The following is a 27,563-nucleotide window of genomic DNA, read 5'->3' as shown; positions in this document are numbered from 1 at the left end:
AAGAGTGTGCTAATCAACAGGGGCTTTTGGCCAAGCACAGCTCTCTGCTAAGTGTACATATGCAATTGGTGTTTCTGAATCCCTGGTGGCTGCACAGTACATGCTGCTTCCTATCAAACTAGGTGGTCAGGTAAATGTAGCAAATGTGACAGTAGCTTTTAAGTTAATTCCACACATTTTAAAATAAAAAGCTATGCCATGCAGAAGTTCCTCAGCCTAGAAAACCTGATGTCAGCGAGAGGACAGGGTTGGAACTTTTCTCCCTGGCTTCCAATTTTGTATATGGAACCGGGCCAGCTCAATACATTTTGGCACCTAAGTCAAACCAGAAAATGGTGCCCCCTCCAGGATCTGCATCAGGATCTGCTGCCTCTGTGGATCCTGCTGCCTGAGGTGGTCACTTCACTGGGCTTCATGGGCGGTACAGAAAGACATTTTCAGATGGAGGAACATTCAGATCTTCAGTGTGAATAAAATTGGGCTATACAGATTGGCCACATTGGTAAGAAATATGCTCATGATGTCAGTTGAGCTGGCCTTCCCAAGATTCTAATCCAGTTGGGTAATACACACAAAATTTGCTGACAGACTGCACAGTTTACCTCTACACATCCATTTGGGTTTTGTTAGGAGTCACATAAGCCACCATGTCTAGTGGCGTGTGAGCATCATGGTTTGAAATGGAATCTGCCCAAGCTGTTTCCTAGACTAGCTGTCAGAAATAGCATCACCCACTAAAGAATTCCATTTCATTTTTCTTTGCCTAAATATAGTTTATTGAAAAAGAAAAACCAGACCAGTGGTAAAGCTATGCATTTTCTGCAACATTCAGTGCCAAATAAATATAAGCCCACATTCAACATGAATAATGCAAAGCATCACATTTATGCAAATGCACTTACAGTATCCAAGCTAACACAACTTCCATGTTTTATTATGAATCTACTTTTAATTTTTTGGGTTTTTTAAATATTCATTATTCGAAATTTATATGGCAAACAGAAGTGTGCAGGAAGAAACCATTGAACAAGTAGAAGAGAGGCAGTTGTGAGATTAAGCACACTAAATTCTGTATTAGATGGTGGTCTAGAGTTTTCTTTTATTTACAAAATATAGAAGTCATAGAAAATTTACCATATGTAGTTTATTCAAAATTCTAATTATTCATAATTAATAAAAATGCAAAAGATGGCATAGGATATTATAATTTCTTGCTACAAAAAAATCAATTATTCACTCATTGATCACAACAAAGGAGGGGTTTACAAATGTTTGCACAGTATCTTGGAATTTGTTGTCCAAAATGTCACAAATAAGACCCCCTTTTCATAAAACAATTAGTATTGCTCTCCCATTTCCTCCAAAAGTAGGGACAACAGCAATGAGCCATTTTTTATATATTCCAGTCCAAAAAAGGAAGGCTCCATTTGGCCTAAATCTTTATTACCTTTGCAGGACTCTTTTCACATCAAGAAGCTTGAGGACTGGAATCTATCCAAAGAGATAGATTAATATTTGGCTAAAATTGGCAGTACTTTTACATTAGTAGCAAATTGTTTTGCATACACCCTGGCTTGGATTATGCTGTGTGGACATAAAGGTCACAATCTACCTTGTGGATTGTTCTCTTGAGCAAGCCTCATTGAAATGAACATAACAATCCTTTGCTGTGTAGCTCTTGTTAATTTTATTATCTGGGCTTTCACAGAAGGAGTGTGCCTCATGAGCTTATCCACTAACTGTATTTTTTCCTTTGTGATCCTTCCACATATCGCTGAGCAATAACTTTAAGGCCCCATCCAGATTTCACAAGATATACTTGTGGGAGTCAGTGGAGAGGGGTAGTAACCATAAAGGGCCTGTCCCAAAAAAAGTTATCAGTTTCATTCTTACTATCCAAAGTGAAATTGGCAAAGCACCATTCAGAGTGCTGGAGAGGGATGAAAGAGTCCTCAGTCTACAATTTATATAACTTTCCACTTTAAAACATTTCATTATTATTATTTTCATTATTGTTAGTAAGTCTAGATGAGTGTTGATGACATTCAAAGAATATTTTAAAACTATAAGGTAAAGGTAAAGGTACCCCCTGCCCGTACAGGCCAGTCGTGTCCGACTCTGGGGTTGCGTGCTCATCTCGCTCTAAAGGCCGTGAGCAGGCGCCGTCCGAAGACACTTCCGGGTCACATGGCCAGCGTGACGAAGCTGCAGCTGGCGAGCCAGCACCAGCGCAGCACACAGAAATGCCGTTTACCTTCCCGCTATAAAGCGGTCCCTATTTATCTACTTGCACTTAAGAGTGCTTTCGAACTGCTAGGTGGGCAGGAGCTGGGACCGAATGATGGGAGCTCACCCCGCCACGGGGATTCGAACCGCCGACCATACAATCGGCAAGTCCTAGGCACTGAGGTTTTACCCACAGCGCCACCCGCGTCCCAGACAAAATCCCAGATTAAAACTATAATCATATATAAAACATGTCACTATAAGGCACAGGAATAGGGGAGAGAGTACAGACAAGGAGTTGTCATGTGTTATTCTGATACCACAAATGCTAACCAAGCGGTGCCTATGACACACACAAACCACAGCCTGGGAGCAGAACCAAATTCTCACTGCAATGAACTACTGCAATTTGAGCACTGGGAAAATGTAATAACAGTAGTGGTGCTTTAAGAGGAAATGTTTTAAGTCTGCATAGCAAATAATATGGAGTAGAAAAGCCCTGAGGTAGAGATGAATATATTCCCCTGCCCCAATCCAAAAAGACCAGGTCCCCCCCTCTAGTAACAGACATGAGCATCACACATAGGAAGAACACTGACCTAAAGGGACAATTGGTCTGAACCACGCAAGGCGTATTGTTATGGGCACAATCAAGCCAAGCTTAAGCAGTTTTAAGTCCTGCTCATTTCAATGGGAATGTTAAGCAAAGGCTTAATGAAATAAAGCAAAGGCTGGTGAAATAATTGAAATTTAAGTGTTCAACATTGGCTGGACCTTGCCCCAAGTTTTCCAAACCTCCATGTTGCCATGAGTTAATATTACATTTCTGCCCCTCGCCCCTCAGAAATGTAGTAGCAATATTGGGAGATAGTACAAATGAGTTACAAACAAGTCAAACCTCTGCTTTCCCCTCTTCCTCTGTTTCACTTTTGTTGTGGAAGAGTCTGGAAGGTCAACTGATGCTGAACAAGGTAGCCATCATTGAACACATAAAGTTTCCCATCTATAGGGCTGTAGTTGATACTCTGAATTGTTTCTAGCATTTTATCTAGAGTGATGCTTGTTCTGCCTTCTCTTCCTGTGTTTGTGTCATATGTGTAAAATATTTCCTCCTTCCTAGTATTGATGGGCCTTGTGGCATAGAGCACACCACACACAACAAAAGCATTGGACACGGCTGGCTTGTACTGCCTTGTTTCCCATGTACTGATCACCTCAAGAGTTGTTTCATTAAGTCTGCTAATCACGATATTACCTGTGCTAGCTTCTTTTGAGTAAATTACCCACAATCCATTCTCATCCACAGCAAAATCCAGATCTTGCCATGACACCCCTGCATATGAGAACCGATTGTTAAAAGCAGCATCTGGAAGAGTTTTCTTCAGCACCACAGTATTGGTGCTTAAATCTAGTTTGCTCATATCTCTTGAGCCATGTTGGTTAAAATACATATAGTTGTTGTAAGCAACCATGCCGCTGCCCTGGCCATATAGAATTCTAAATTGATTAGAGTATCTGAACAGCAATAAATCATCAAAGGAATCATGAAGTCTATAATATTCCAGGTATCTTCCATCAGTGTTCAGTGGCGCAACCCAATAGAACTCCTTTTCAGGGTTCAGGGGAGAGGTATATCTTCCCCAGGCACCATATTTGTAGTCAAATCCTCTCCAGTTTAGCTGAATCACAAAGGGCTGGCTGGCATTTGCAATTCCACCATGACTGCAGCTTCCTGAAACCAACCAAAAACAGAGTGTGTTGCACATATGCAGTTCAAAGATTCTGAGTATCTCTGGCAGTGAAATAACTTATGTTTCTAAAATCTTCACCTCTCACTTGCTTTGTGCCCTCAGTCACTCACCACCACTTCCTCACCCTCATTTCTACCTCCCATCCTGCTCTTGGCTCGTTATTACCTCTCGTGTCACAGGACCCTCGCTCCAGACCAGGTGTCTTGGCAACGCATCAGTTTGGAACATATCTAGAGAAAACCTATTGCAATCATGGGGGTTTCCCCCCAGAGATTAAATGAATCATTCCGGGCAAAATTGACTAAGAGTGTCATGTCCAGAAGGATGGCTGTGTTTCAGTTCTCATATTGTTTTGCAAAGTGTGGATTAAGCAGGTTTGCCTTTAAATGTGAATTGAATTGACTTTATCCACCATTCTGACTCCCAAGCAAACATATTGCTAAAACAGGAGGACAACGCATTCCCAGGGTCAATAGTATTGAAAAGAAATGGTTGTTAACGTAACAACATCAAGCATTTATATAACACTTTAGAGAGTTTCTAGATGGGGGGGGCAACCTGTGGCCCTCCAGGTATTACTAAACTACAAAACCCATCATCCCTGACCATTGCCCATTCTAGCTAGGGCTGATAGGAACTGGAGTCAACTCCTGGAGGGCCATAGGTTCCCATCATTGCTCTAGACAAAACATATTACCATTTGGCAAAACTGCTTCTAGGCTGTACTATTTCAGAATGCACAGGAGAAGTGCATGATAGAACCTCCACCTCCAAAAACAACAATAAAAAACACCTGCACATAGAAAATTAGCATGTCAGGTAGAAAGCTAAATCTTGTCCTTTAATATGCAATCCTTTACCTGCAATATGAAGTTGTGGAGTTCAACCTCCTGATCTGATTGTAGTGAGTCTATAAGACAAATGTTACTCAGGGAAGGCTCATCCACACTTCCATTTGTTCCTGGGAAAACCCAGGGACCCATGCTTTCTAGACATGGGGCAAGTGGAAGTGTGAACGAGCCTTTAGTCACCCTTACAACACCTCAGGCCAGTGTTGATTGCTATCCCCAGACTATTGATGGGAGAGTTGCCAAATCCAACCCTGAGAGAGTTCATGGTAAGGCATGAACTGAACTGGGGACTGCCCAACTCACAGCTTTCATGCTCCAGACCTTATGCAGTCAACATGATCTCAGCTCTTGGCATACCTACATTTCTGTACTTAAGAGTTATATATACCTCCATCAGCACAATACAGGAATATAATATGTAGTTTTATGACCTGGGTTTACTGCTAAATGTTGTGCCACTTACCAGCTCGCTAAATCAATGGGAGCTCTTTACACAGCAGAGAAGCCACTATAATTTATAGTTTGCCCTTAACTGTCAACACATTGACTGAATTAGCACACCTAAATCAGTAATGTTATTTTCAAATTAAATGCTTATTAACGGCATGCATAAATCTGCAACTTACTTTTTAAAAAGCTGCAAAAAAGATATAAAAATGTCCACAGCAAGTTGCAGAGATTCAGCCTAAAATAATTTTTCATGTCATTAAACCAAGCACGGATCTAGCTTCATCTTAATAATTCATGCATTGTTTCATAAATAAAAAACAATCATGTATTCAGCCAAAAGGCTTTTTATGGTACAAAAGAAATAAGAAGATCTTATTTTTCCCCTTAAAGAGATCTCTTTCCTGAACATTTGTTTGTTCTTTACTTATGAAATAATACATGAATTATTAAAGTTAGAAGTGGGTTTGGTTTATTAAGATCAAACATTGTTTGAGGTTCAATATCCAGTCTAGGCTTTTCTTTTTAAAAACAAAACAGCCTTTTCAACATGCACACAACATGTGCACAAATAGTCAGGGTAGGTTATCCATTTCTTGTACTAGATCTGAATACTGTGTTGCTGTTGAGTTTCTTTAATGTTGGCATACTGAGCAGAACAGGGTGGGGTGGAGGGGAGTAGAAGAAAACAAAGCATCCTCTCACTTTGTAAATATTGGAAGGCATAAGAAATAAATGTACATCCATTATTCAAGCTGTCACTTGTTTTCAAAGCTTGACCATGGGACAGCATGCATGTCAATGCAGGGGAGTCAAGAAATGTTTCACACACAACTAGGGGAATTAGCAGATATATGTTCATATACTTAGTAAACTCCTGTGGTCCCCCACAATATGCTGGAGCCATGCTAGTCTTTCTTTCACCTCAAGTATAACTCACAGATAACGGGGACTCCTCACACTTTCCCATGACATGTACACAGTCATCAGGAAAAGCTTAGCAAAGCACTTACAAATTTCAGGGAATCTCAGAAGCACACAGCATATTCACACACATGTACCCACAATCCTTGCAATGTTTGAAGGGGCACTAAGAGAGTATATGGGTGCTTTTCCAGATACTGAGGACTGCAGTTCTGGGAGAGGAACCAGGGATCTTTCTTCCCTTTCTTTTTTTTTTTTTTTTTAATAAATTTTTATTAGTTTTCCATAAATAAAGAAAAAACAATAACAAAAACGTAAACATAAACAAACAGAAACACGACTTCCCCATACCACCCCTTTTCTGCATTCTTGTTTCAAGATTTTTCAGCAACCCTCTGAACATAACTTAAATATATTTCATGTATTTAACTTCAGTTAGTTATTAATACAACTGTAGTTCTTTATCTCTTATAACTCTGAGCCCCTAATTTTCCAGATTACAACAGTTTTTAAGATAAACTTTAAATTTGTTCCAATCTTCATCCACCGCCTCTTTCCCCCGGTCTCGAATTCTGCCAGTCATCTCTGCCAGTCCCATATAGTCGATCACCTTCGTCTGCCATTCTTCCAACGTGGGTAGATCTTGCGTCTTCCAATACTTTGCTAGAAGAATTCTTGCTGCTGTAGTAGCGTACATAAAAAATGTCCTATCCTTCTTTGGCACCGTTTGGCCCACCATGCCCAAGAGAAAGGCCTCTGGTTTTTTAACGAACGTTCTCTTCAGAACTTTTTTTATTTCATTATAGATCATTTCCCAGAAAGCCTTAATCTTCGGGCAGGTCCACCAAAGATGATAGAAGGTTCCCTCCGTTTCAGTACACTTCCAACACTTGTTATTGGGCAAATGATAGATCTTTGCTAACTTAGCAGGAGTCATGTACCACCTGTAGATCATTTTCATAATGTTTTCTTTTAAGGCATTACATGCCGTAAATTTAACACCAGTGGTCCATAACTGCTCCCAGTCAGCAAGTTCAATGTCATGCCCAATATCCTGTGCCCATTTACTCATACTGGATTTCACCATTTCATCTTGAGTATTCCACTTCAACAGCAAGTTGTACATTCTTGACAAATTTTTAGTATTGGGTTCTAACAGTTCTGTTTCTAATTTTGACTTCTCCACTTGGAAGCCTTTCTTTCTGTCCTGTTTGAATACTTCATTTATCTGTCGATAATGTAACCAATCTCTCACCTTAAACTTCAGTTTCTCAAAACTCTGCAATTTTACATTTTCACCATCTTGTTCTATAATTTCACAATACTTAGGCCAATTAGAACCCATATTCAATTTTTTCACCTCTTTTGCTTCCATTGGTGACAGCCACCTGGGGGTTCTACTTTCAAACAAGTCTTTATACTTAATCCAAACATTATACAGAGCTTTCCTCACCATATGGTTCTTAAAACCTTTATGCAATTTTACCTTGTCATACCATATATATGCATGCCAACCAAATCTGTTATCAAATCCTTCAAGATCCAAAATATCTGTATTCTCGAGGAGCAGCCAGTCTTTCAACCAGCAAAACGCTGCTGATTCATAGTAAAGTCTTAAGTCCGGCAGGGCAAAACCCCCTCTATCTTTCGCATCTGTTAATGTCTTAAATTTTATTCTTGGCTTTTTGCCCTGCCAAACAAATTTCGATATGTCTTTCTGCCACCTCTTGAAACAGTCCATCTTGTCTATTATTTGTAATGTCTAAAACAGAAATAACATTCTAGGCAATACATTCATTTTGATAACAGCAATTCTGCCTAACAAGGAAAGTTTCAGCCTTGACCATATGTCTAAATCTTTCTTAACTTCTGTCCAACATTTATCATAATTGTCTTTAAAAAGATTCACATTTTTCGATGTCAAATTCACCCCCAGGTACTTCACTTTTTTTGCTATCTCCAAACCTGTTTCATTCTGGAATGTCTCTTTTTCTTCATTTGTTAGGTTTTTTTCCAAGACTTTAGTTTTTTGTTTGTTCAACTTAAATCCTGCAACTTGACCAAATATCTCGATCAGTTCTAAAACTCTTTTTGTGCTAGTGATTGGCTGTTGCAAAGTCAAAACTAGGTCATCTGCAAATGCCCTTAATTTATACTCTCTCACTCCGACCTGAATTCCTTTAACCAACTGGTCCTTTCTAATCATATTTAACAAAACCTCCAGAACCAGTATAAAAAGTAGGGGGGAAATAGGGCATCCCTGTCGTGTTCCTTTCTCTATAGCTATCTCTTCCGTTACCACATTATTCACAATTAGCTTTGCCTTCTGCTCAGAATAAATTGCACCTATACCATTTTCAAAACCTTGGCCTACCCCCATCCCTTGGAGATTCTTTTTCATAAAACTCCAACAAATATTGTCAAAGGCTTTCTCCGCGTCCACAAAAATCAAAACCGCTTTTCTGTTAATGTTCATTTCCAACAGTTCCACAATGTCTATTATGTTCCTCACATTATCAGACATGTGTCTTCCCGGGAGAAAGCCAGATTGATCCTTATGAATCTCACCTGTCAATACTTTCTTCAGTCTTTTTGCTAAAATGTCTGCAAAAATTTTGTAATCCACATTTAATAATGATATCGGGCGGTAGTTCTTAACCTGGTTCTTTTCAGTCTCAGTCTTTGGTATAAGTGAGATAAAGGCCTCTTTCCACGTTTCAGGTGCCTTTTTCCCCTCCAATATTTCATTGCAAACTTCTTTCAGTGGTTGCACTAAACCTTCTCTCAAAGCTTTATAATATCTAGCCGTCAGTCCATCTGGTCCTGGAGACTTTCCCAGTTGTGCCTTTTGAATGGCCTCCTCTATTTCCTGTTCTGTTATTTTCTCATTCAAGATCAGCTTGCCCTGTTCTGGAATTTTCGGTAGTCCATAATTTTTAAGAAATTCTTCTATTTCTTGTTCGTTTACTGGCCCTTGTGTGTATAATTTCCTAAAAAAACTTTGAAAACAGTTACTTATCTCATTTGGCTTATGAACATTCTTTCCCTCTATCTCCAAACAAGTAACTGTATTCAATTTTTGCCTCTTTTTCAATTGCCATGCAAGGAGCTTCCCACACTTGTCTGCAGACTCAAAAGTCCTTTGTCTCATTTGTTTAATTTTCCATTCTATCTCTTGATTTGTCAGTTCCATATATTGCGTCTGATAATATTTTATCTCTCTCAAAATTTCTTGAGACTTTGGTTTTGACCTCAGTTTCTTTTCTCCTTCCTTTATTTTTTCTAGAATTCTTTCTTTCCTTTCATTTTGCTTCTTCCTCTTGATTGAATTCTGTTGTATCAGGAAGCCTCTCATCACGGCTTTACTCGCGTCCCAAATTGTTCTTTTTTCCACATTTGTTCTCAAATTTATCTCGAAGTAATCTTTCAATGTCTTTAGGGCCTTTGTACAGAATTGTTCCTCTCTAAATAGGGAGTCATTCATTCTCCATCTAAAGGATCCAGTTGTTGTCATTTTCATTTCCATCTTTACGGCGTTATGGTCGGAGCAGGTTTTTGGGCAGATTTCTACTTTTTTAATCTTTGTAGCCATCACACTAGATACCCAGATTTGGTCGATTCTCGTCCATGTCATTTTAGATTCCGAGAAAAAAGTTCCCTCTCTCTCGAGAGGATTCTTTGTTCTCCAGATGTCAATCAAGTCCATATTTTCCGTCATCTCGAAGAAAGTCTTTGGTAATCTTCCTTCTTTAGATATTATCTGTCTTTGTGCCTTGTCCATATTTGTAGAAACCACTCCATTCATGTCCCCCATCATTATTATTTTGCAGTCGAGATAATCTAGTAAGGTCTCATGCAACTTCTTGAAAAATTCTGCCTTCCCATCATTTGGTGCATATACTCCAATTATCAAATATTTTTCCCCCTGGATCTGTACTTCAATTGCCAGGTATCTTCCTTCTTCATCCTTAAATTTTAATTTTGGGTCCAATTTTTCCTTTGCATAAATCACTACTCCTCTCTTTTTTACTTTATCGGAAGATATAAATTCTTGTCCCAATCTTTTGTTCACCAGCAATTTCCTATGTGCTCTAGTTATATGAGTTTCCTGTAGACATATCAGATCCAGTTGTTCCCTTTTCAAGATGTGGAAAACCTGTCGTTTTTTTCTGGGATGGTTCAAACCGTTACAATTCCAACTTAGAAGTTGCAGAGACATTTTGTTTGTTAGATGTTTGATCCTCCGACTGCTCCAAGTTTTTCTTCCTCTTCAGTTGGCAGTTGTGGTAGTCCAAATGATAGATTTGCAATGTCCGTTAGCCCTCCTCCTTCTGATGTTAATCCTTGTCCTTCTCTTGCCGGGTCCACCGTACCTTTCTGTAGGTCCTCTAGGTTTCTTTCCAAAAAGTACTCTTTCTCCTGTACTGTTCTTATTCTTACTTTCTTCCCTTTGTAGTTAAAGGACAACCCCTGTGGGAATTCCCACCTGAAGGGTATGAAGTTCTTCCTCAGCAAATTGGCAAGGTCTCTATAAAAAGTCCTCACTTCCAAGATGTATTTAGGGATGTCCTTAAAGATTTGGACTTGAATGTTTCCAATCACCAAAGCTTTTTGGTAGTGAAGGTTCAGTATCTTGTCTCTTTCCTCTTTGGTTCTAAAGGTAATCAGACAATCCCTTGACTTCTTGCTTTGCTTTCTACCAAGTCTGAAAGCAGTTGTTATCCGCACTTCATCTTCCTCCAGATCTCCTTGCCAATTTTCCAGAATTGCCTCTGTGAGAAATTCCGCCAGGTTGTCCTCTTCTTTCTCTGGAACCTGTCTAAATTTCAGATTTCGTTCTTTCCGTTGTAATTCCAGTAAGGAGAGGGCCGCTTCATGCTCATTCACCTTTTTCTCAATCGGCACAAGTCTTTCCTGTGTCTCACCTGCAACAGATTTTGCACTCTCTGCAATTTTCCTTGTTTCTGAAGATTCCTGAATCAGTCTATTTATAGATTCTGTATTTGTTGCCACTGATGTGGTATTCAAATCCAATCTTGTTGTAAGTTCTGTCAATTTCTTTGAATTTTCTGTAGATTGCTTTGTTAAGGCCTCAAGGGATTGATTTATTTTAAGCAGTGCCTGTGTCATAGATTCCATTGATGCTGCTGTCACACTGTCCGGTGCAGGCTCTGTGCTGCCAGAGATTGAACCTCTTTTCTTTTGTGTTAGTTTAGCTTTAGATCTGGTTCTTATCTCCTCTGCCGTGCCACTCATATCCCAAGGCCGTTCTCACAGGAAAAACTTGCAATGGAAAATCCCACTATTAGTCAGTTACTTTGCAATTTTTCCCTCTTAGCCCTCAAGAGGGAGCAAGAAGTTTCCAAGTTAGAAACAACAAAGAGACAGAAAGCCGGATGTAGAAAATCTCAAGTCCGCCATTAAAGTTGTAAAGCTTTTTCTCCAATTTAAATTTGGTTAGTCCAATGTCAGTAATAAAGTCCCATTCAAATCTTAAATGTCTTAAAATTTTTTCACCATTTAAGGTATAGTCTATATCCACTTCAAAGTTATTTTAAAGAACAGTTTTCCCGGTGTTAAGTCCTGGCAGGTCGTCCCGGGGATCAGAGCAGTGAAAAACTTTGTTTCCCTTTAAATTAAAAGTATCTTCACAAGACTGTCTTTTTCCCCCCTTCTCCTGCCAATCTGGAGGGGAGAGATACTTTTGACAGCTCAGGTTTGACAGTTCGCAACTAAGTTTCTAACAACTGCAGCGAGGTCTTTCGTTGCTTTAAAACCCTGCAGTCCGGGGGGGGCAGACTTCCTTATTTTTTGCCCTCCCGTTTTCAGCCAAATTTTCTATTTTTAAAAGTTCCTGATTTTTCCCCTTCTTACTCACGGGAATCCAGTCCAAATTTTCTTTTCAGGAAGGAATCGGCGCTCTCCGCTAATGGCGACGCGGCTTCACTCCGCAGGCTGGGTAGCGACTCTCAGCACCGCGCTCACTCCCGATGCCGCTCCGGAGCCTTTAAAAAGGCTCTTTCACAGTACCGGGGGGCGCAAAGGTGCCCACCGAGTCTCCTTGCTCTCAGGCTTCCGCGCCTGAGATTTTAGGGGTCCCCCACTCGCCGTAGTGGGTAAGACCCGAACTTGCGGAGCAGTCCTTCTCCGGAGCTCGGAGGTAGGACCGCCATTAAGCGCTGGCACCGACCGGAACCTCTTTCTTCCCTTTCTTAAATGGCAAAGACTGAAAGTCATTGTGGTGGAAATGATTTGAGCACAAGCCTTTGCCCTGAAAGACAAATGCTTTAAGTCATCTTCAAGCACTACATTTTGAGCTCAGGAAACGCAAGAGTGGGACAGGCAGCAAGGATATATCCACGAGCTGCATCCCTCTGTCACCTTTCCCATCACCTTTTAGCACAGGGAAAGCAATCTTCTGAAGCAGGGAGACTTCCATACATGCTTTTCAGATCCCTGGAGAAACACGGCTCTCAAAGGTTTTCCCAAAGCACAGCAGGCTCCCTGCTTCAGACCACCTTCTGCAAATTGGAAGGAAATGAGCATACTCCTCTCTGGACCCTTTTCACGTACTTGCTAAACCATCAAGGCCATCACCAAACAAAGAAATTTTAAGCACTTTCACTATTCTCAGGAGTCTTTGAAGTAAGTCATGAAAGCTAAAGCAGGATAAAACTGAAATAAGCTTAATGAGATCCATGCTAAAACACTCTTTCTTGCTCTTTCCTGAATTGTCTAAGTCAATTCATATATCTAGCATGGCTCCAGCATCTTGTGGGGGACCACAGGAGTTTACTAAGTATATGAACATATATCTGCTAATTCCCCTAGTTAGACTTAGATTGCAAGAAGCTTTCATCATAACTTTACATGAAAGGAAAGGGAGAAGGGAGAAGAGGTGGAGACAGACAGGCAGGTGTCACTAGCACATTAGACTGCTTTAGGCAACAGCTTCCCAGAAACAGGACAGGTGTAGGCATGGGCGTAGCCAGGGGGCAGGGGGGCATACGCCCCCCGTAAATCAATCAAAATCTCTACAAATCATTACACATGTGAGGTTCTCCCTCCCCTAACAAAAGCCTGCCCCCCTAACAAAAATCCTGGCTACAGCCATGGACATAGGATAGCTCCATTAAGATTCCTACTCAGCCCTGCAGCTCACTGGGCATAGAATCATAGAATTGTAGAGTTGGAGCAACCCCTAGGGTCACCTAGGAATCTTTTGCCTAACATGGGCTCGAACCCATGATCCTGAGATTAAGAGACTCATGCTCTACCAACTGAGTTACACCAGCAACCATTGGTTACTTCTCAGTCTCACAGGAAAGTATAAATGACATTAGACTTGTAAAACACTTTTTCGCATTAGAAAACACTACAGGAAAAAATAATACCCTGCCATCTTATCTATAAGGTGTGCATGTGTAAAGAGGGCAGATGCACCTACAAGGCAGCAGCTCCCTTTTTTGAAACACTTGTTCATGGCATTATAATCATGTTTACAGTAGTCAGTGGCCATGCTAGAAGTCAGAGGCATATCAAATATGCTTTTACTATATTTTGTTTTAACATTGCTGCAAACTAGGTTAATCCACTCTATTGAGCACAGCCACAAGAGAAGCTTTACAACAGAGCATCTCACGAGGTGACTTTCTAAAGCTCTGCCATAGCCGTTAAACTTTATATACAGTAGTCTCATTAGATTCATAAGCTTAGACAGCTCTGGGATTTCCTAGGCACTCTTCACACCCACCACAAAATATCAAGGAAAGAGAGAGGAGAAAAAGGAAAGCATTGGAATCAGGACAAAAAAAACACCCAGTTTAATACAAACATTATAAATATAAGATGAACCCAAAGCAAATGGAAGCCAAATGGGCTGGCAGATATACACATGGAGCTAAGTTTGCTGGGAGAATGTACTTAACTATCTGCTCTCACCTGCTTCAATGAGTGCAAGGAAGCTGTAAACCCACAAAGCCCCCACCCATTTAGAAAGTAAGGGAAATTACAGGGTCCTCCTGCTCCCCAGTGTTGCAGTCAAGTCAGGGGCAAATTAGAGATTACATGCAAATGTAGGTAACAATAAACCGCCAACAGCCTTGTTTTAAAATAATATGGAAAAGTAGCCTTGCTGTGGAAGGCAGTAATTTTAAACAAATTAGTGGCAGACGAGTTTCTTTTGTTCAGACTTACTCTGACTGCTTTCCCCCATACAGATGTATATTTATTGTGAAAGCTCATCCAGCAACGCTCCCCAAAAAGGATGAAAATACACCTAGTGGGAGAGATTTTTGTGTGTGGGAAAATGACTAGTGCAAAAAGCATAGAGCCTCTCCTCCTGCACACACAACTGTGTGACTCAAAATTCAAGTTTTTTAGCTGTTTCTTGAAGGAGAGTAATGCCCTTTCTGGGCTTCAGAGGTGTTGTTTCAGATCTTTTGTGTATGTGTGTATGTTTTAAATCTCTCTCTCCCCAGCCCCACTTGACCTGACAGACAAAAGGGTTCCTCATCCTTCAGAGAGAAAATGCAGCTGCTGCCTGAGAGGCAAGTAAGTTCAAGAAGGTGTTTTGAACAATGAAACTTTGTCTTCCATCACTTCATTTATTCTTCTAGCAAGGAAACAGAAGCATGTGGTGAACAAAAATAATAAGATCTTTCTGAGATGAATTGCCCTTCATACAAAACACATAACTTTTTTCCTGACCCACTTTGTACCTTATAATCCAGGGACTGTTTCCTGTGGGCCTCTAGATATTATTAGACTACAAATCCCATCCTCTCTAGCCACTGAACACACACGTTAGGACAATAGTGACTGCAGCCCAACAACACTGGAGGGCCACAGGTCCCCACAAGAATGTAAAGTACCAGAGACTGTCCCATCACCAGGGAATGGGCAGCAGCCGCCTACTCAGAGGGCAAATCCTGGGTCCTGTGAAAATGGCAGCACAGATAGTTCAGCAGAATGGTGTGCTGTTCACCAGAAGATTTTCTGAATAAGCCCAACTGAGATGAAGGGAGCCGTCCAAGAGCATAACAGAAGCCACTACACTACCTGATGGTTAATCTGTGGTCATTGAAGTGTCTTCTACACTTTGCCATGGTGATTATCTGAGACTGATTTCCCCTATGGCCCATTTCATTAGCATACTGCAAGCATACTGATAGTGCAGGAAATGTATTTCCCAAGGTTATGATGAGCAGGAGATCACAAAGGAAGTTTCAGAAGAGAGTCACTGCAGAAAGATTAACAAGATCCTCCATTATGTTATGTAGATAACTTGAATGTATTAAATTCTGGCATCAGTGAGTTTTCACTAAATCTTGCTACCTCTGACAAAGGTCCCCCGCCTCCAAAATTAGGAGCCATTCTGGAATGTGGTAAGAGTCATTGAGCTAAAGCTCAACGGGTTGGGTAGGGTGGGAGACTCATTCAGGAACCTTGCAAGCAATCTGCTTAATAAACTGAAGTCAAAATTTTGACCGTTCTTTGTACTTTTGACCAGTGGGGAAGTGTTTTATTCCAGCATTTTTCTGCGCATTTTACCATGTGGCTTCATTTAGGTACCAAGTCATGTCTCAGTGTTTTTTAGAGTTGCAGTCACACACAACCTGGAACAATCTAAGGGGTTGGGAGCCTTTGGCTCCACAACCTAATCATTATCAGGATTGGTGTTGCAGGCCAAATTTGACAGGTGGGAAAGGCCACCCACTGTCAATCACATGATGTCACCATGCCATCCAGTGCCAGGTGTTTTGAAGTCCCAAACCTTACAAGGTGCTGCTGAAATTGAGGCCTCCCCCTTCCTTTTAGAGTTCAAAAGGGCTTACTTCTGGTTGGTTAGGATATTATTTACTTATTTACTTTCAGAAGCATTTTAATCCCTGTTTCATTGCAAAATGAAGAATTTCTCCATTAATTGCCTGGTCCTCCTCCTTTCTGCTCTTTTTCTCATTCACTGCAAGGAAGGTTGAAAATGGCCACGGTGTGACATGCTGAGGGCTGGGCAAATGAATACTAAAGATAATTCATTCACAATATATGTAACAAAATGAAAAGTTTTCAGGAAAGAAGCCTCAGATCTAATTATTTACCCTGCCCTCCAAGAATGGAAAATATGAAAATATACTTCTGCAACATAGGTTCCATCATCTAACAAAACAAATACTTACCAGGAGGGATGTAGTGGCTGGTGGTGCTCTGGTTTGTATTCGCTTCACATTCTTGCAATTTATTCTTTAGAGCCAGAATTTCTCGGCGGACTGCAAGGATGTTATGCTTATCCAGCGATTCCAGTTCATTCACCATAAGACTCAAATTCTTAATCTAGGCACATAAAATGGTAGGAGTGACTTTTGGTTATGCTCAAATTTGTTTTGCAAACTCATTTTTTGCTGATATTTTAATAAAGGATGTTACCAAGAGTGCAGTAAGTACAGTGGTACCTTGGGTTAAGTACTTAATTCATTCTGGAGGTCCATTCTTAACCTGAAAGTGTTCTTAACCTGAGGTACCACTTTAGCTAATGGGGCCTCCCGCTGCCGCTGGGCTGCCGCTGTGTGATTTCTGTTCTCATCCTGAAGCAAAGTTCTTAACCCGGGGTACTATTTCTGGGTTTGCGGAGTCTGCAACCTGAAGTGTATGTAACCCGAGGTACCACTGTAATTAGAAATTGTGCATTTCTAACAATAAATTTTATGCCACCACCATTAGTGTAGATAGATGTATGACAGGTGCTCAGTGTCACATAGAAATCTTTTGGCTTTTGCAAATAGCTTAGGATAAGGTTACTAATTTGCTTTAACTTCCTGTTTTGTTTTGTGTGCGTGGTTTTGTTCTTTTACTGTGAAGTGCCTTGAACAAAATGAGTGAGCGATTGGATGCAAATTTATGAATTCTTTTCAGTGCTCAGTGTGGGAATAGTTACTAATTTTTTTTACAGAGCAGGCTACTTGTGGAGCTTTTGATTGGTCCATGGTAATTATTCTGGACCACATAGCTCCCATTTCCTCCTTAGGGCCTGCATCCTTCTCCCCCTTACTCTTGACCCTTATTCCAGCCCCACTGTTTCATCCTTGACACTATTCTCTTATTCATGGACCAGCCATATTTTCCAGTCCTTGTGTAAACTGGCTAGGAAGGGAGGGAATAATTTCTACCTTTGGCTATATGTGCATAATTTCAGGAGAATCATATTAAAGCTACTGGAGATTTTATCAGGAGAAACTGTGGATCTTAACAAAGCTTTTAGCATACCTCTCCATACAGCTGCTCAACAATCACATTGCTTCCCATTAGTGTACTTTTCAGCTGTGTGACTAGCCTCTCCATTTCACTGATTTCCAGTTTCATCAGTTGGAAGTCCAGTTCAGTGTAAGAAATGCTCATCTTCTCCATGCGCTCAATCTTGATGGTTAGGTTTACAATCTTTTTTTCATACATTGCAATTTCTTTGGTGTACTTGGTAATCTATACATATACACAGGAATGTATTCCATTTTAGAAAATGTATTTAAGATACCTTTTAAAAAGATAAGTTTTGCCCCACTGCACCTCTGTAATCTCGCCAAGATCAAAATATGATTACTTGGGTACCACTGAGCACAGAAGCTTATATAACATTGCTGTGGATTCTGGTCTAAAAATAAAGACAAAGATTACAGATAAATGACATAGATAAAGAAGAATGTCTGCAGGATAGGGAAAGTGTAATCACTGTTCAGCTACATTTTTCTCAGTGGGTTTTAATTTTTATTGAGTTCAACAGAAAAGTGCCTCCAACTGTGACAGAATGACATAGATGATCCTTATCCATACTTTAAAAAAAAAATCTGGTGGATTGATGAATCAAGTGCAATCGATCACAAGAGCTTTTAGGCAGAAATACATTTACATAGATTTACATAGATTACATAGATAGACCTTACCAATTGCAGGGGCCAACACTGCATACACACGCTCCTTTCTATAGCTAAAGATGTTTTGGAAGCCTGAGTACTGAGTATCCATGGAAATTAACTAGGTAAAGTCCCATTCTCAGAACCAGATGCCCCTGGGACAAGGCAGAGAACCCCAAGAGTCCCTGCCTGTAACTACAAACGAAATGGATGTATAGGACACATGATCTGCATTACAGCCTTCCTTTTATTTCACACCAGTTAACTATCATGGCATCACCTATCACAGGGAAGGGAAGACGTTTGAACCACCCAGTTCAAGTTGGTTGCTGAGATTCCTGCAAAGCATGTGGAACTGAATAGGCCTTCACAGAACAGCAATTAGGGAGTGGGGCTGGTTGAATTTTTAGGAGGGTTAGGGGAATGAAACCTGGAAGAATGTGAACTCAGGGTGTATGGGAACATCATAGTAAAAAGTAAAAAGTAAAAATGAACAATGTTTAGATTTAGCTTATCACCAAACGTATCATTTGTACAGTTCTGTTAGCTGAGTACATGTGGTGAACAATCCAAAGCCATACGGGTTCTTTTCGGATCATGTCACCCTCTAGTTAACCCTTCAGACTGTGATATTTAATAGGTTTTCATGTCAGGATGATTGACTGTGTAAAAGAAATCCTCAGCATTGTGATTCCAGTGTGAGATTACAAGAGGACATAACGGTGCAATATAAGCATGTCTCAAACAGATGCTTGGAAGTGTAGTGCCTGGGGCACCGAGCCATTTTCAAGAACAGTTATGCATTTACAAGATCCATCAATCATTTGCTGCTGGAAATAATAAGAAAGGTGATGGCTTGAATAATGTTTTTATATAGAACAATAACAAATGAGGTTGCATTTATTTTATGTCTTTACCAAATGACCTCAACTATGAAACAGAAGCCTCAAAAAGCTCTTTATTTTTCCTGTATAAACAATTCTCATAAATAAGTGAGTATCTTTAACACCCCTGTAGAAAAGCTTTGTTTTCATGTCTGACCCGATCTGTTATCTGCCAAGATTATGTCAGAGGATGTGTCGCTCTGCATCTAGCTTGAGGATTTGTTGCCCTGCTAGGCTGCATTGTCCAGCTGGACTGCGGAGCCACAAAGGTTTGGGGCAGGGCTGGGGGGTTTCTTTTTCCAGCTACCATAACTTTAATCACATAGTGCTCCACAGGAGAACAACACTGTTTGGTTTCAGAAATTTCATTGTTTAAAACTATCCTTAAACAGCTTTCAACTGGGAAGACGACTTTTTCTGTAATCACTTATTTTGCTGAATAGCTTAAGATAATTCGCTAGTAAGCACAAATGATTAAAATGATTTTTAAAAAGTTCCTATCAAAATTATTCATGTAGGTTGTTAAATTATTTTTGTAGTCCTACAAGTGGGACCCCATTAAGAATGAACCAAATGGCTGATTTTAGTCCTTGACCATCCCTTCTTAACTTCTGCAAGAAATCTGTCACTGCTGGAATAGATGACCCTCTACAATTCTATGATTATGCGATTCTCAGTCTGTTGTCTGATTCTTTGTGAAGTCAGGTGAGAAAGCCTTCACAGCCTAATTCCTATACTTCCAATTTTTCTGTTCAGGATGGGATTTTAAACTTTATTCAGGCCCATATTTTAAATGTATGTTCAACCCTCATACATGGGCCCTGGAGGAATAAATTGCAATTAATATATCCTCTCCTGCCTATTAAATCCCATCCCACAGTTAGAGAGGTGGACCTTTGGGTGACAAGGAAATCAAAGGTGTGCTAAACAAGAGAAGGAGATGGCAGAGAAGCTGAATGAATCACTTGCATCTATCTTCATAGAAAAGCCTATAGCACAGATCTCTGTGCCTGAATAAACTTTCAGTCTGAGGAACAAATAGTGGTTACAAGAGACAAAGTTCTAGATCTTATTGAGAGAGAGAAACCTTAAAAAAATCTGCAAGTCTGGATGTTATCCACCCAAGAGATCTTAAATGACTCAAACGTGAAATTGCTGTCAAAATATTTTTAAAAAACTGAAATGTATGTATGTATTGTATGTAAGGGACGCGGGTGGCGCTGTGTGTTAAACCACAGAGCCTAGGACTTGCTGATCAGAAGGTTGGCGGTTTGAATCCCAGCGACGGGGTGAGCTCCCATTGATCGGTCCCTGCTCCTGCCAACCTAGCACGTCAAAAAAGTGCAAGTAGATAAATAGGTACTGCTCTGGCAGGAAGGTAAACGGCATTTCCGTGCACTGCTCTGGTTCGCCAGAAGCGGCTTAGTCATGCTGACCACATGACCCGGAAGTTGTACACCGGCTCCCTCAGCCATTAAAGAGCGCCGCAACCCCAGAGGCGGCCACGACTGGACCTAATGGTCAGGGGTCCCTTTAACTTTATGTATTGTACGTAGAGAGAGAGAGGGAGAGAGAAAAATTGCTGACCTTCTCACAAAAATATTTAACTTGTCTCTAAGATCAGCCTCTGTACCTGAAGACTAGTTAGTGGCCAGGGTAATACCGTTTTTTAAAAAGGATCCAGGCTGGATCCAGGGAACTACAGGCTGGTTACATTAAAACTGGTGAAAAGCATTGTTAAAGATAGAATTACCAAGAATACAGATGAAAGTCCTGCTGAAGATGAACAAACTGGCTTCGGCAAGGGTCAGTCCTGTCTCACTAACTTACTACTACTACTGCTACTACTACTAAATTTTTATTATACCCCGCCCTCCCCGGCCAGAGCCGGGCTCAGGGCGGCTAACACCAATAAAATTACAATAAAACACAAGAGGCAGTGATGGCACCTACATGGATTAGACAAATTTATGGAGATTCTTGGCATCTAGGGCCAGATCGTCCACTATCAGTTGGTGTTTCCTTGCCCTGGCTCTTCGTGGTTCCCATTCAGCCAACACAACTCCTTCCTGGGCCAGGATCCTCTCTTCCCCCTTGCAGACAGGGACATTCGTCAACAAGAGGACAGAGGTGAACATATGTAAGCCTCACCCTGGGCAGGTGTGTCATAATTCCTATTACTTTAAAGAGAATTGTTTAAGCAAAAAACAAATGTTCCCAGAGAACTGTCTCTGTCTCCACCACCTCCCTGTTGTAGATTTTTTTTATGCTTAAACTTCTTATCTCTTCCTGATTATACTGTTAGAAAGTTTATTAATATTTATGGCCAGAATTTATAATTTAGTGTTCTGTCTTTCCTCCTGATTAATTCAAGGACACTTCATTTGTTACGACGTCTGGTTCCTGGAGCAGTCAAATAATATCTCCTGGACACCTAATTGAAACCCTGCATATTTTTCATCAAGCAGCCAATGTCAAATGCTGGTTCTTGGCTGCATGAGGTATTTCCACCCCCAAACCTCACCCACCCCCACTTCCTCGAAATTACAGATGTTGGGGCTTATTTGTGGGGATTTTAATGAATGTTGCAAGGGAAAGGCAGCAGAATTCCTAAAGCAAACCACAAAACAGCAAAAGGCTAAGCAGCTTTGCTTTAATTAGACAGCCTCATGACCACATGAAAACAACCCACTGTTGTGCAGCTTCACAAGGCAGAGGGAGCTGTTGAATCCCCCACCTTCAGGTCTTGCAATATTTTCAGACAGAAAGGAGGAGTATCAGGCTATTATCAACCTTCTTTTATGTGAGAAGATCCACCTTGCTTTCCCCCATAACTACCTGCCACAATAATAACAGGAGCTTCCCCTGCCATTACAGTAAAAGCGCGGCTAATCAGTAGATTCTGTATCCACAGACACCCCCCAACCCCAGTATGCTAAGCAATATGCTTAATGTGGGGTTCTCAACCAAGGAAAACATTTCACTTGATTAACTGGCTGCTTTTTAACCTCTGATTTTATTAATTACGCCTGCACAGAACCTCAGGACATGTGCCTTTTTGAAAGTTAAAGGAAGTATAGGTTACAATGCAATGTGACAAAGCTAACTCTAGTTCTTTGAAGGAAAGGCCATTTTTAATCTTTTCCTTTGTGTTTCTGACTTCTGTTCAACCCCATGGCAAGTTCTGTTTTGTCTCCCATGCTAGTCAACATCTATTTTAATCCATTGGATGGCCTCATCTGGATATTTGAAGCATGTTACCATCAGCATGCTGATGAAAATCTTTCTCTTCATACTATCCAAATCAGAAAGGGCTGTGCAAGTGCTGGAATGATGCCTGAGCACTGGGATGGGTTGGATGACGGCCAGTAAACTGAGGTTGAATTCTGATAAGACAGAGACTCTGGTTCCAAGAAATAGGTGAATGTCATGTTCCACATGGGGTGCCACTCCCCCTAAAAGAACAGGTTTGTAGTCTGGGGGTGCTTCCAAGCCGTAGGTGCTCATGTGGCCTGAGTGGCTAGGCTCAGCTTTGACTGGTTTGCTAGCTGCACCTGTCCTTGGAACAGGGTGACCTATCAGTCACCCAGAGCTCTTATGCAAGGGTGTGGCATAAGAAATAAAATGATAATAGCAACACTGCCAATAACACACCAGAATTATAACAGCAATGATCAAGTGGTCCCTTAATTCACAGGCTAACTGATTAAGATTATCTGATTAAACTGCAGGAGCCAAAGTCTTAGGTGCTTAATCAAACAGATTAAAGCCTGCAGTTGCCAATTAGACCAGAAAAATATAGAAGGTTGTGTAACGTCACTGTGCACTATCTACTGAGAAGTTATTCTGCACAGACCCTGTGAAACAAATGGGAGCTGATTTCTCCCTCCCTCTCTCTCTCAACTTAGTTTTAAAAAACCAGAAACTATATGTGCTGACTACAGAGGTGTATACTTTTATTTATTTTTTAAAGTAACTTACTTTTGAAAGCTCACTCTCAAATTTATTTGAGAGATGTTGGGCTAAGATCTCAAGGCTCTCCATCCTCTGCACAGGGAATGTGGTGTCTGGTAAGAACACGGAACATCGGCAAACTTTGTGGTCATCCACAGAACCAGTCACATTAGCAAATGGCTGCAAGAAAATTGGGGTTGGGGGAAACAACATGAATGTTATACAATTATTGACACAAAAGGGTAAAAGCCTGAGAGAACAACTGGCCTGTTTGACTTCATTGGTCATTGATAAGAAACAAAATCTATTTAGTGGGTGTCATTCCTGTTGAGCACTCCTTTTCCCTCTTCATGTTGTGTGCTCAAGCAAGTTCAAGGTGAAGAAAAGAGGCTAGATATTTACAGTAGATCAGTAATTCCCCAAAGTACCGTACTCATAATTCTATAATTACCACACCACCATTGCTGTTGTTGTGTTGTTGTTTGACATGAAAAAGCAAAACCTGGCCCAACTCCCTGTTCCCTGTTCCCTCACACTGAACATGGCCTCTAGGCTCTGAGAAGCTGGTGGCAAATTCCACTCCTCACTCTCACTCCAGAAACTGGAGGATTCTTTTAAAATAAAAAATGGAAAAAAGCATAACTGAAGGGACTGTAGTCCCTTGTCCTGCTCCCAAAACTGTCCCCTGATTTGTCAGTGCTTGGAACTGTAAATATATATTGCTTTCTCCTCCAGAACAACTGGACTCTTTGGAGCCTCCTCCACTTAAAAATGGGGACAAAAGGCCTTGTTCTGCTGCCACCAGGCCCTGGGCTGCTTTGTGCTCCTCGCCACACATAGGCCAGGCTCTGACTGTTGAGAATATTCTTGTGGGTTTTCCTATTCACCTAAAGGCAATAGCTGGCCAGAGTCTGGAAGATTCAGATTATGTCCCTCAGTGGCAGATAACTCTTAAAAGATTGTTTTAAGACAAAGAAGGAGGTAGGAAAGATACTTTCCTGCAGAGTGTTTCATTCCAAGGCATCTTGGAATGCCTTGCATGCAGTCAGTGGCGTAGCGTGGGTTGTCAGCACCCGGGGCAAGGCAAGTAATTTGCGCCCCCTAACCCGTGGATTTTAGCACTCGAGTGTGAGCGCGCCCCCGTGCCCGGCGTCGGCGCTGCTGCAGCGGCTGCTCCTCCTGCGAGCAGTGAGTGGAGCGCAGCCGCAGCGGCGGGGGGCGCGCGCGCTCTAGGGCAGTGTTTCCCAACCTTTTTTGGGCAAAGGCACACTTGTTTGATGAAAAAAATCTCGAGGCACACCACCATTACAGCCCCATGACGTCAGCGCACAGCGTCACGCCGGGAGGGACGCACGAAAGTGTAACTTTCAATTTTTCCCCTCCCCCTTGCCGGGGAACCTCCAAGCTTTGGGGGTGGGGGGGAGGAGGCAGCAAAGCGAGGGACTGAGGGACTCCTCCAACGACAAGGGTTGGGGAAGAAGAGAAAGGGCTATTCCGCTCCAGTCACGGGAGGGGAATATGTACTGGCCCAACTGGTGTGCGGTCTTCGGAAAGCGGGGTGCGGGAAGGAAGCCTAGGCTCGGGGTCCACCGACCTCGGCGGAGAAAGGCAACAACCGGAGCCGATGACGAGCCGGCGCGTGCGTGCAGCGGCTGGCCTCGAGCTCGGGAAGCTGCGCGCGGCGATGTTGACGCGGGGCGCGCGAGAGCTTGGGGGCGGGGTGGGAGAGAGAGAGAAAGAGTTGGCAGCACCAGGCGCTGTTACTTATTGCGCTGCAGACGCTGCCAGCAACTGCGGTGGTTGTGCGGCAGCTGCCGCCGCAGAACGTCCTCGTCAGTCAGCTGAGCTGCCTGGCGGCGTAGGGAGCCGAGGGGCGGGGCTTCCTTTCTGAAGGAGCTGAGGGTGGGGGTCCTCCGGCGCCTTCGGCGAAACGGCGCCGGCCCAGAGCGCTTCTAGGAGGCTGCCTTTGTGTGCGACGTAAAGCCCTCTTTCCCTCCCTCCAGCCCCGTGTCACATGTGGAAAAGGGGGCTGGATCCAGTGACGCAACTCGGAAAACTGTTAGGGAAGCCAGAGCAGGAAAGTGAGTGGGAGGCGGCGCCGCCGCTTTAACCCACGTTTCCTTTTTGAAAGAGAAACCAGTGTTTCCCAACCTTTTTTGGACTCGCTCGCAGCACACCAGGCAACATCTCGCGGCACACTAGTGTGCCGCGGAACACCGGTTGGGAAACACTGCTCTAGGGCGCAAGGCTGGCGGTGGCGGTGGGGAGCCCAGCAGAGGAAGGAACTTGTCCCTTCCCTCTGGACTCGCGCTCCCCCCAGATGTTGCGCCCCGTGCGGCCGACACCCCTGGCACCCCCCATGCTACGCCACTGCACGCAGTGCACTCCCACTGTGTACAAGCATCGTTAGCATCCTGCAATATGGAATACTACCTTTTGACAGGTTTTTCCCCAAACCAGATTTGGTCTGAATTGAGAAAAAGAATAACTTAGCCGCACAACAAGCTGGTAACGTGTACACAGCAAATAACCCAAGTTGAAGTTCTGAATTGGGGAGCAAGAGAGACTGAGAAAAGACACAGAATGTCAGTGGGTTGAGGCGGAGGGGGTGGTGGTTCCTGTAAATACAAACAGTATCTGGAGATGCAGAGATGCCTTGCTGGATATTTAATGTGGGACACAGGAACTTGCTTTGTTTGAGCGCTAAAGCTGTCTACCTCCAGTTATGCTAACATTTATACATAGGCTCAAGTATGATACAATATTGTAAGGTTCCAGTGATCCCTCCTTTGAATGGAAACTGAATATGGAGAAGTACCATGCCCTTGGATCTTCCCATCCCTCAGTGAGATGAGGCACATGTAGGCTCCTGCAACACCTGCAGAGAGAGCAGGCAGGTTCCCTAAAAGCAAATTGTGCCTGCTCTGCTAAAGAAGAGACAAGGCAGGTATAGAACAACAACAGACAGAGAAAGTCAACAGCAGCTCTGCATTCTTCTCCAGCTTCCTCTGCCTGGTGAAACCTACAGAAGTCTCAACAGAGAAAGCCTGGCTCACCTGCAGCTACTTTTCACTCAATGACTTTTTGAAGCTAAGCCTGTGGTGGAAGGGTCATCAAGGGTCAGGGGTGGACCAGGTGCCTCTGCAACCTTGTCCAAAATTGCAGATGCAACTCTTATGTTTCTAAACTGCTCACCCTGCATTCTGTTTCTTGGTCACAGTTGTTTGGAATGCTGGGAACCTTCCCTGGATGAGATTAGATAGCATGAAAGAACCTAGGATTTCTCTCCCATCCACCCCACCTTCCTGTAAGGGTTTGCAACAGATTTATTTCCAACCAATTCAAATTTTATGGTCTTGCTTGCTATTTTTTGTGACCCAGTAGATAGTTCTTACATAATTTATATTTAGTATATATAATAATAATAGTAATAATAATAATAATAATAATAATAATTTTAGTAAGAAGATTCATAAAACCTGTTCCAGACACTCCAAGTGTCTCTATTTTCCAGGGACATCCTTGATTTAGAGGAGCCATCCCCATTTCTGCTTTGATCCTGGAATGTCCTCCATTTCCTTAGGATGTCCCTATTTTCATTGGAGAAATGTTGGAGGGTATGGAGTTATCTGACCCCTGAGCCTTCTGAAGGCAATCCTTTAATGTTTAATCTTTTTTGTTTGTTTTTATATAAGTTGGAAGCTGCCCAGAGTAGCTGGGGCAACCCAGTAAGATGTGTAAATAAATAGTAAAATGAGCATTATGGAATGGGACATCCCTATTTTCATCAGGGAAATGTTGAAGGACATGCTGTTCTATTGGCTATAAATTTGGTGTCACTGAAATAAAGCCTAATTCATCCTTGCCTCCCTTTCCCCTCTTCTTACTGTGTTGTCTGCTCTGTGGTGAGTTCTAAATTGTAAGGCCTTTGGGGCAGGGTCCTGTCCTCCTGTATACTGTGATGGTATAATATAAACACCAACAGCAACACAAATATAAAATAACCCCCCACCCTTTGCTTCCCTCCTGACCTCCCCTATCTTTTGGGGGATGCTTTTTGGAAAACCTACCACAGCACTTAGTTGGGAATCAGCTGCTTTTGAACACTCTCACCCAATTTAACCTGAATAATATTGTGATGATTATGCCAGAAGGAAAAGAACTACAATATATGGAGTTAATGATAAATAATCAAGAGACATCTCTTACCCCAGTTGTTGGCCTTGCTGCAGTGACATTTGCTGCAACTGCACTTTGCAGAAGAAACAGCAGCCCAGCTGCACTGATGGACTTCATCTCCCCAGCTTGGACACATCTGATGAAGCATGGAGAGGGAAGTCTCTTTATAGTGTGGTCTGGGGATTTCCCTTCAGGGGGCTTGCGCTTAGAAGGAATTTGTGCAACTGGGTGGATGACAAATCAGAAGTGTGAGTCACAATACCACCAGCAACTGAACAAGAACATTTATTTCATTGTTTGTCTGCAGTAGTTCTTGCAAAACCCCTTTTGTTACGGCCAACATCTTATCAGAGTGATTACAGAAGACAGAAATACCATTTACCATTTCCTCCTAAGGTGGGAAGTGATTACTTGGGCTAAGCTGAGCTGGGCAGTTTTCTCTAT

General features: G+C 42.0%; 1 protein-coding gene across 2 annotated transcripts; it reads right to left on the bottom strand.

The window, feature by feature from the left end:
- Positions 1-1,129: 1,129 nt before the first annotated feature.
- On the bottom strand, positions 1,130-27,528 carry OLFM4 (olfactomedin 4). Of its 2 annotated transcripts, XM_028738451.2 has the most exons (5): positions 27,150-27,516; positions 22,968-23,120; positions 17,462-17,674; positions 16,378-16,531; positions 1,130-3,958 (listed from the first exon to the last, which is right to left on the bottom strand). In XM_028738451.2, the coding sequence occupies exons 1-5, from the start codon at positions 27,234-27,236 to the stop codon at positions 3,150-3,152; spliced, it is 1,416 nt and encodes a 471-aa protein (XP_028594284.2). In that variant the 5' UTR covers positions 27,237-27,516; the 3' UTR covers positions 1,130-3,149. The 2 variants fall into 2 exon arrangements, with proteins under 2 accessions (XP_028594284.2, XP_077789721.1); XM_077933595.1 differs by lacking the exon at positions 17,462-17,674 and having other exon boundaries at positions 27,150-27,528.
- Between the last annotated feature and the right edge of the window lie 35 nt (positions 27,529-27,563).

Source organism: Podarcis muralis, chromosome 8, assembly GCF_964188315.1.
Source record: "Podarcis muralis chromosome 8, rPodMur119.hap1.1, whole genome shotgun sequence".
Taxonomy (NCBI): domain Eukaryota; kingdom Metazoa; phylum Chordata; class Lepidosauria; order Squamata; family Lacertidae; genus Podarcis; species Podarcis muralis.
This window is presented reverse-complemented; position numbering and strand designations above follow the sequence as displayed.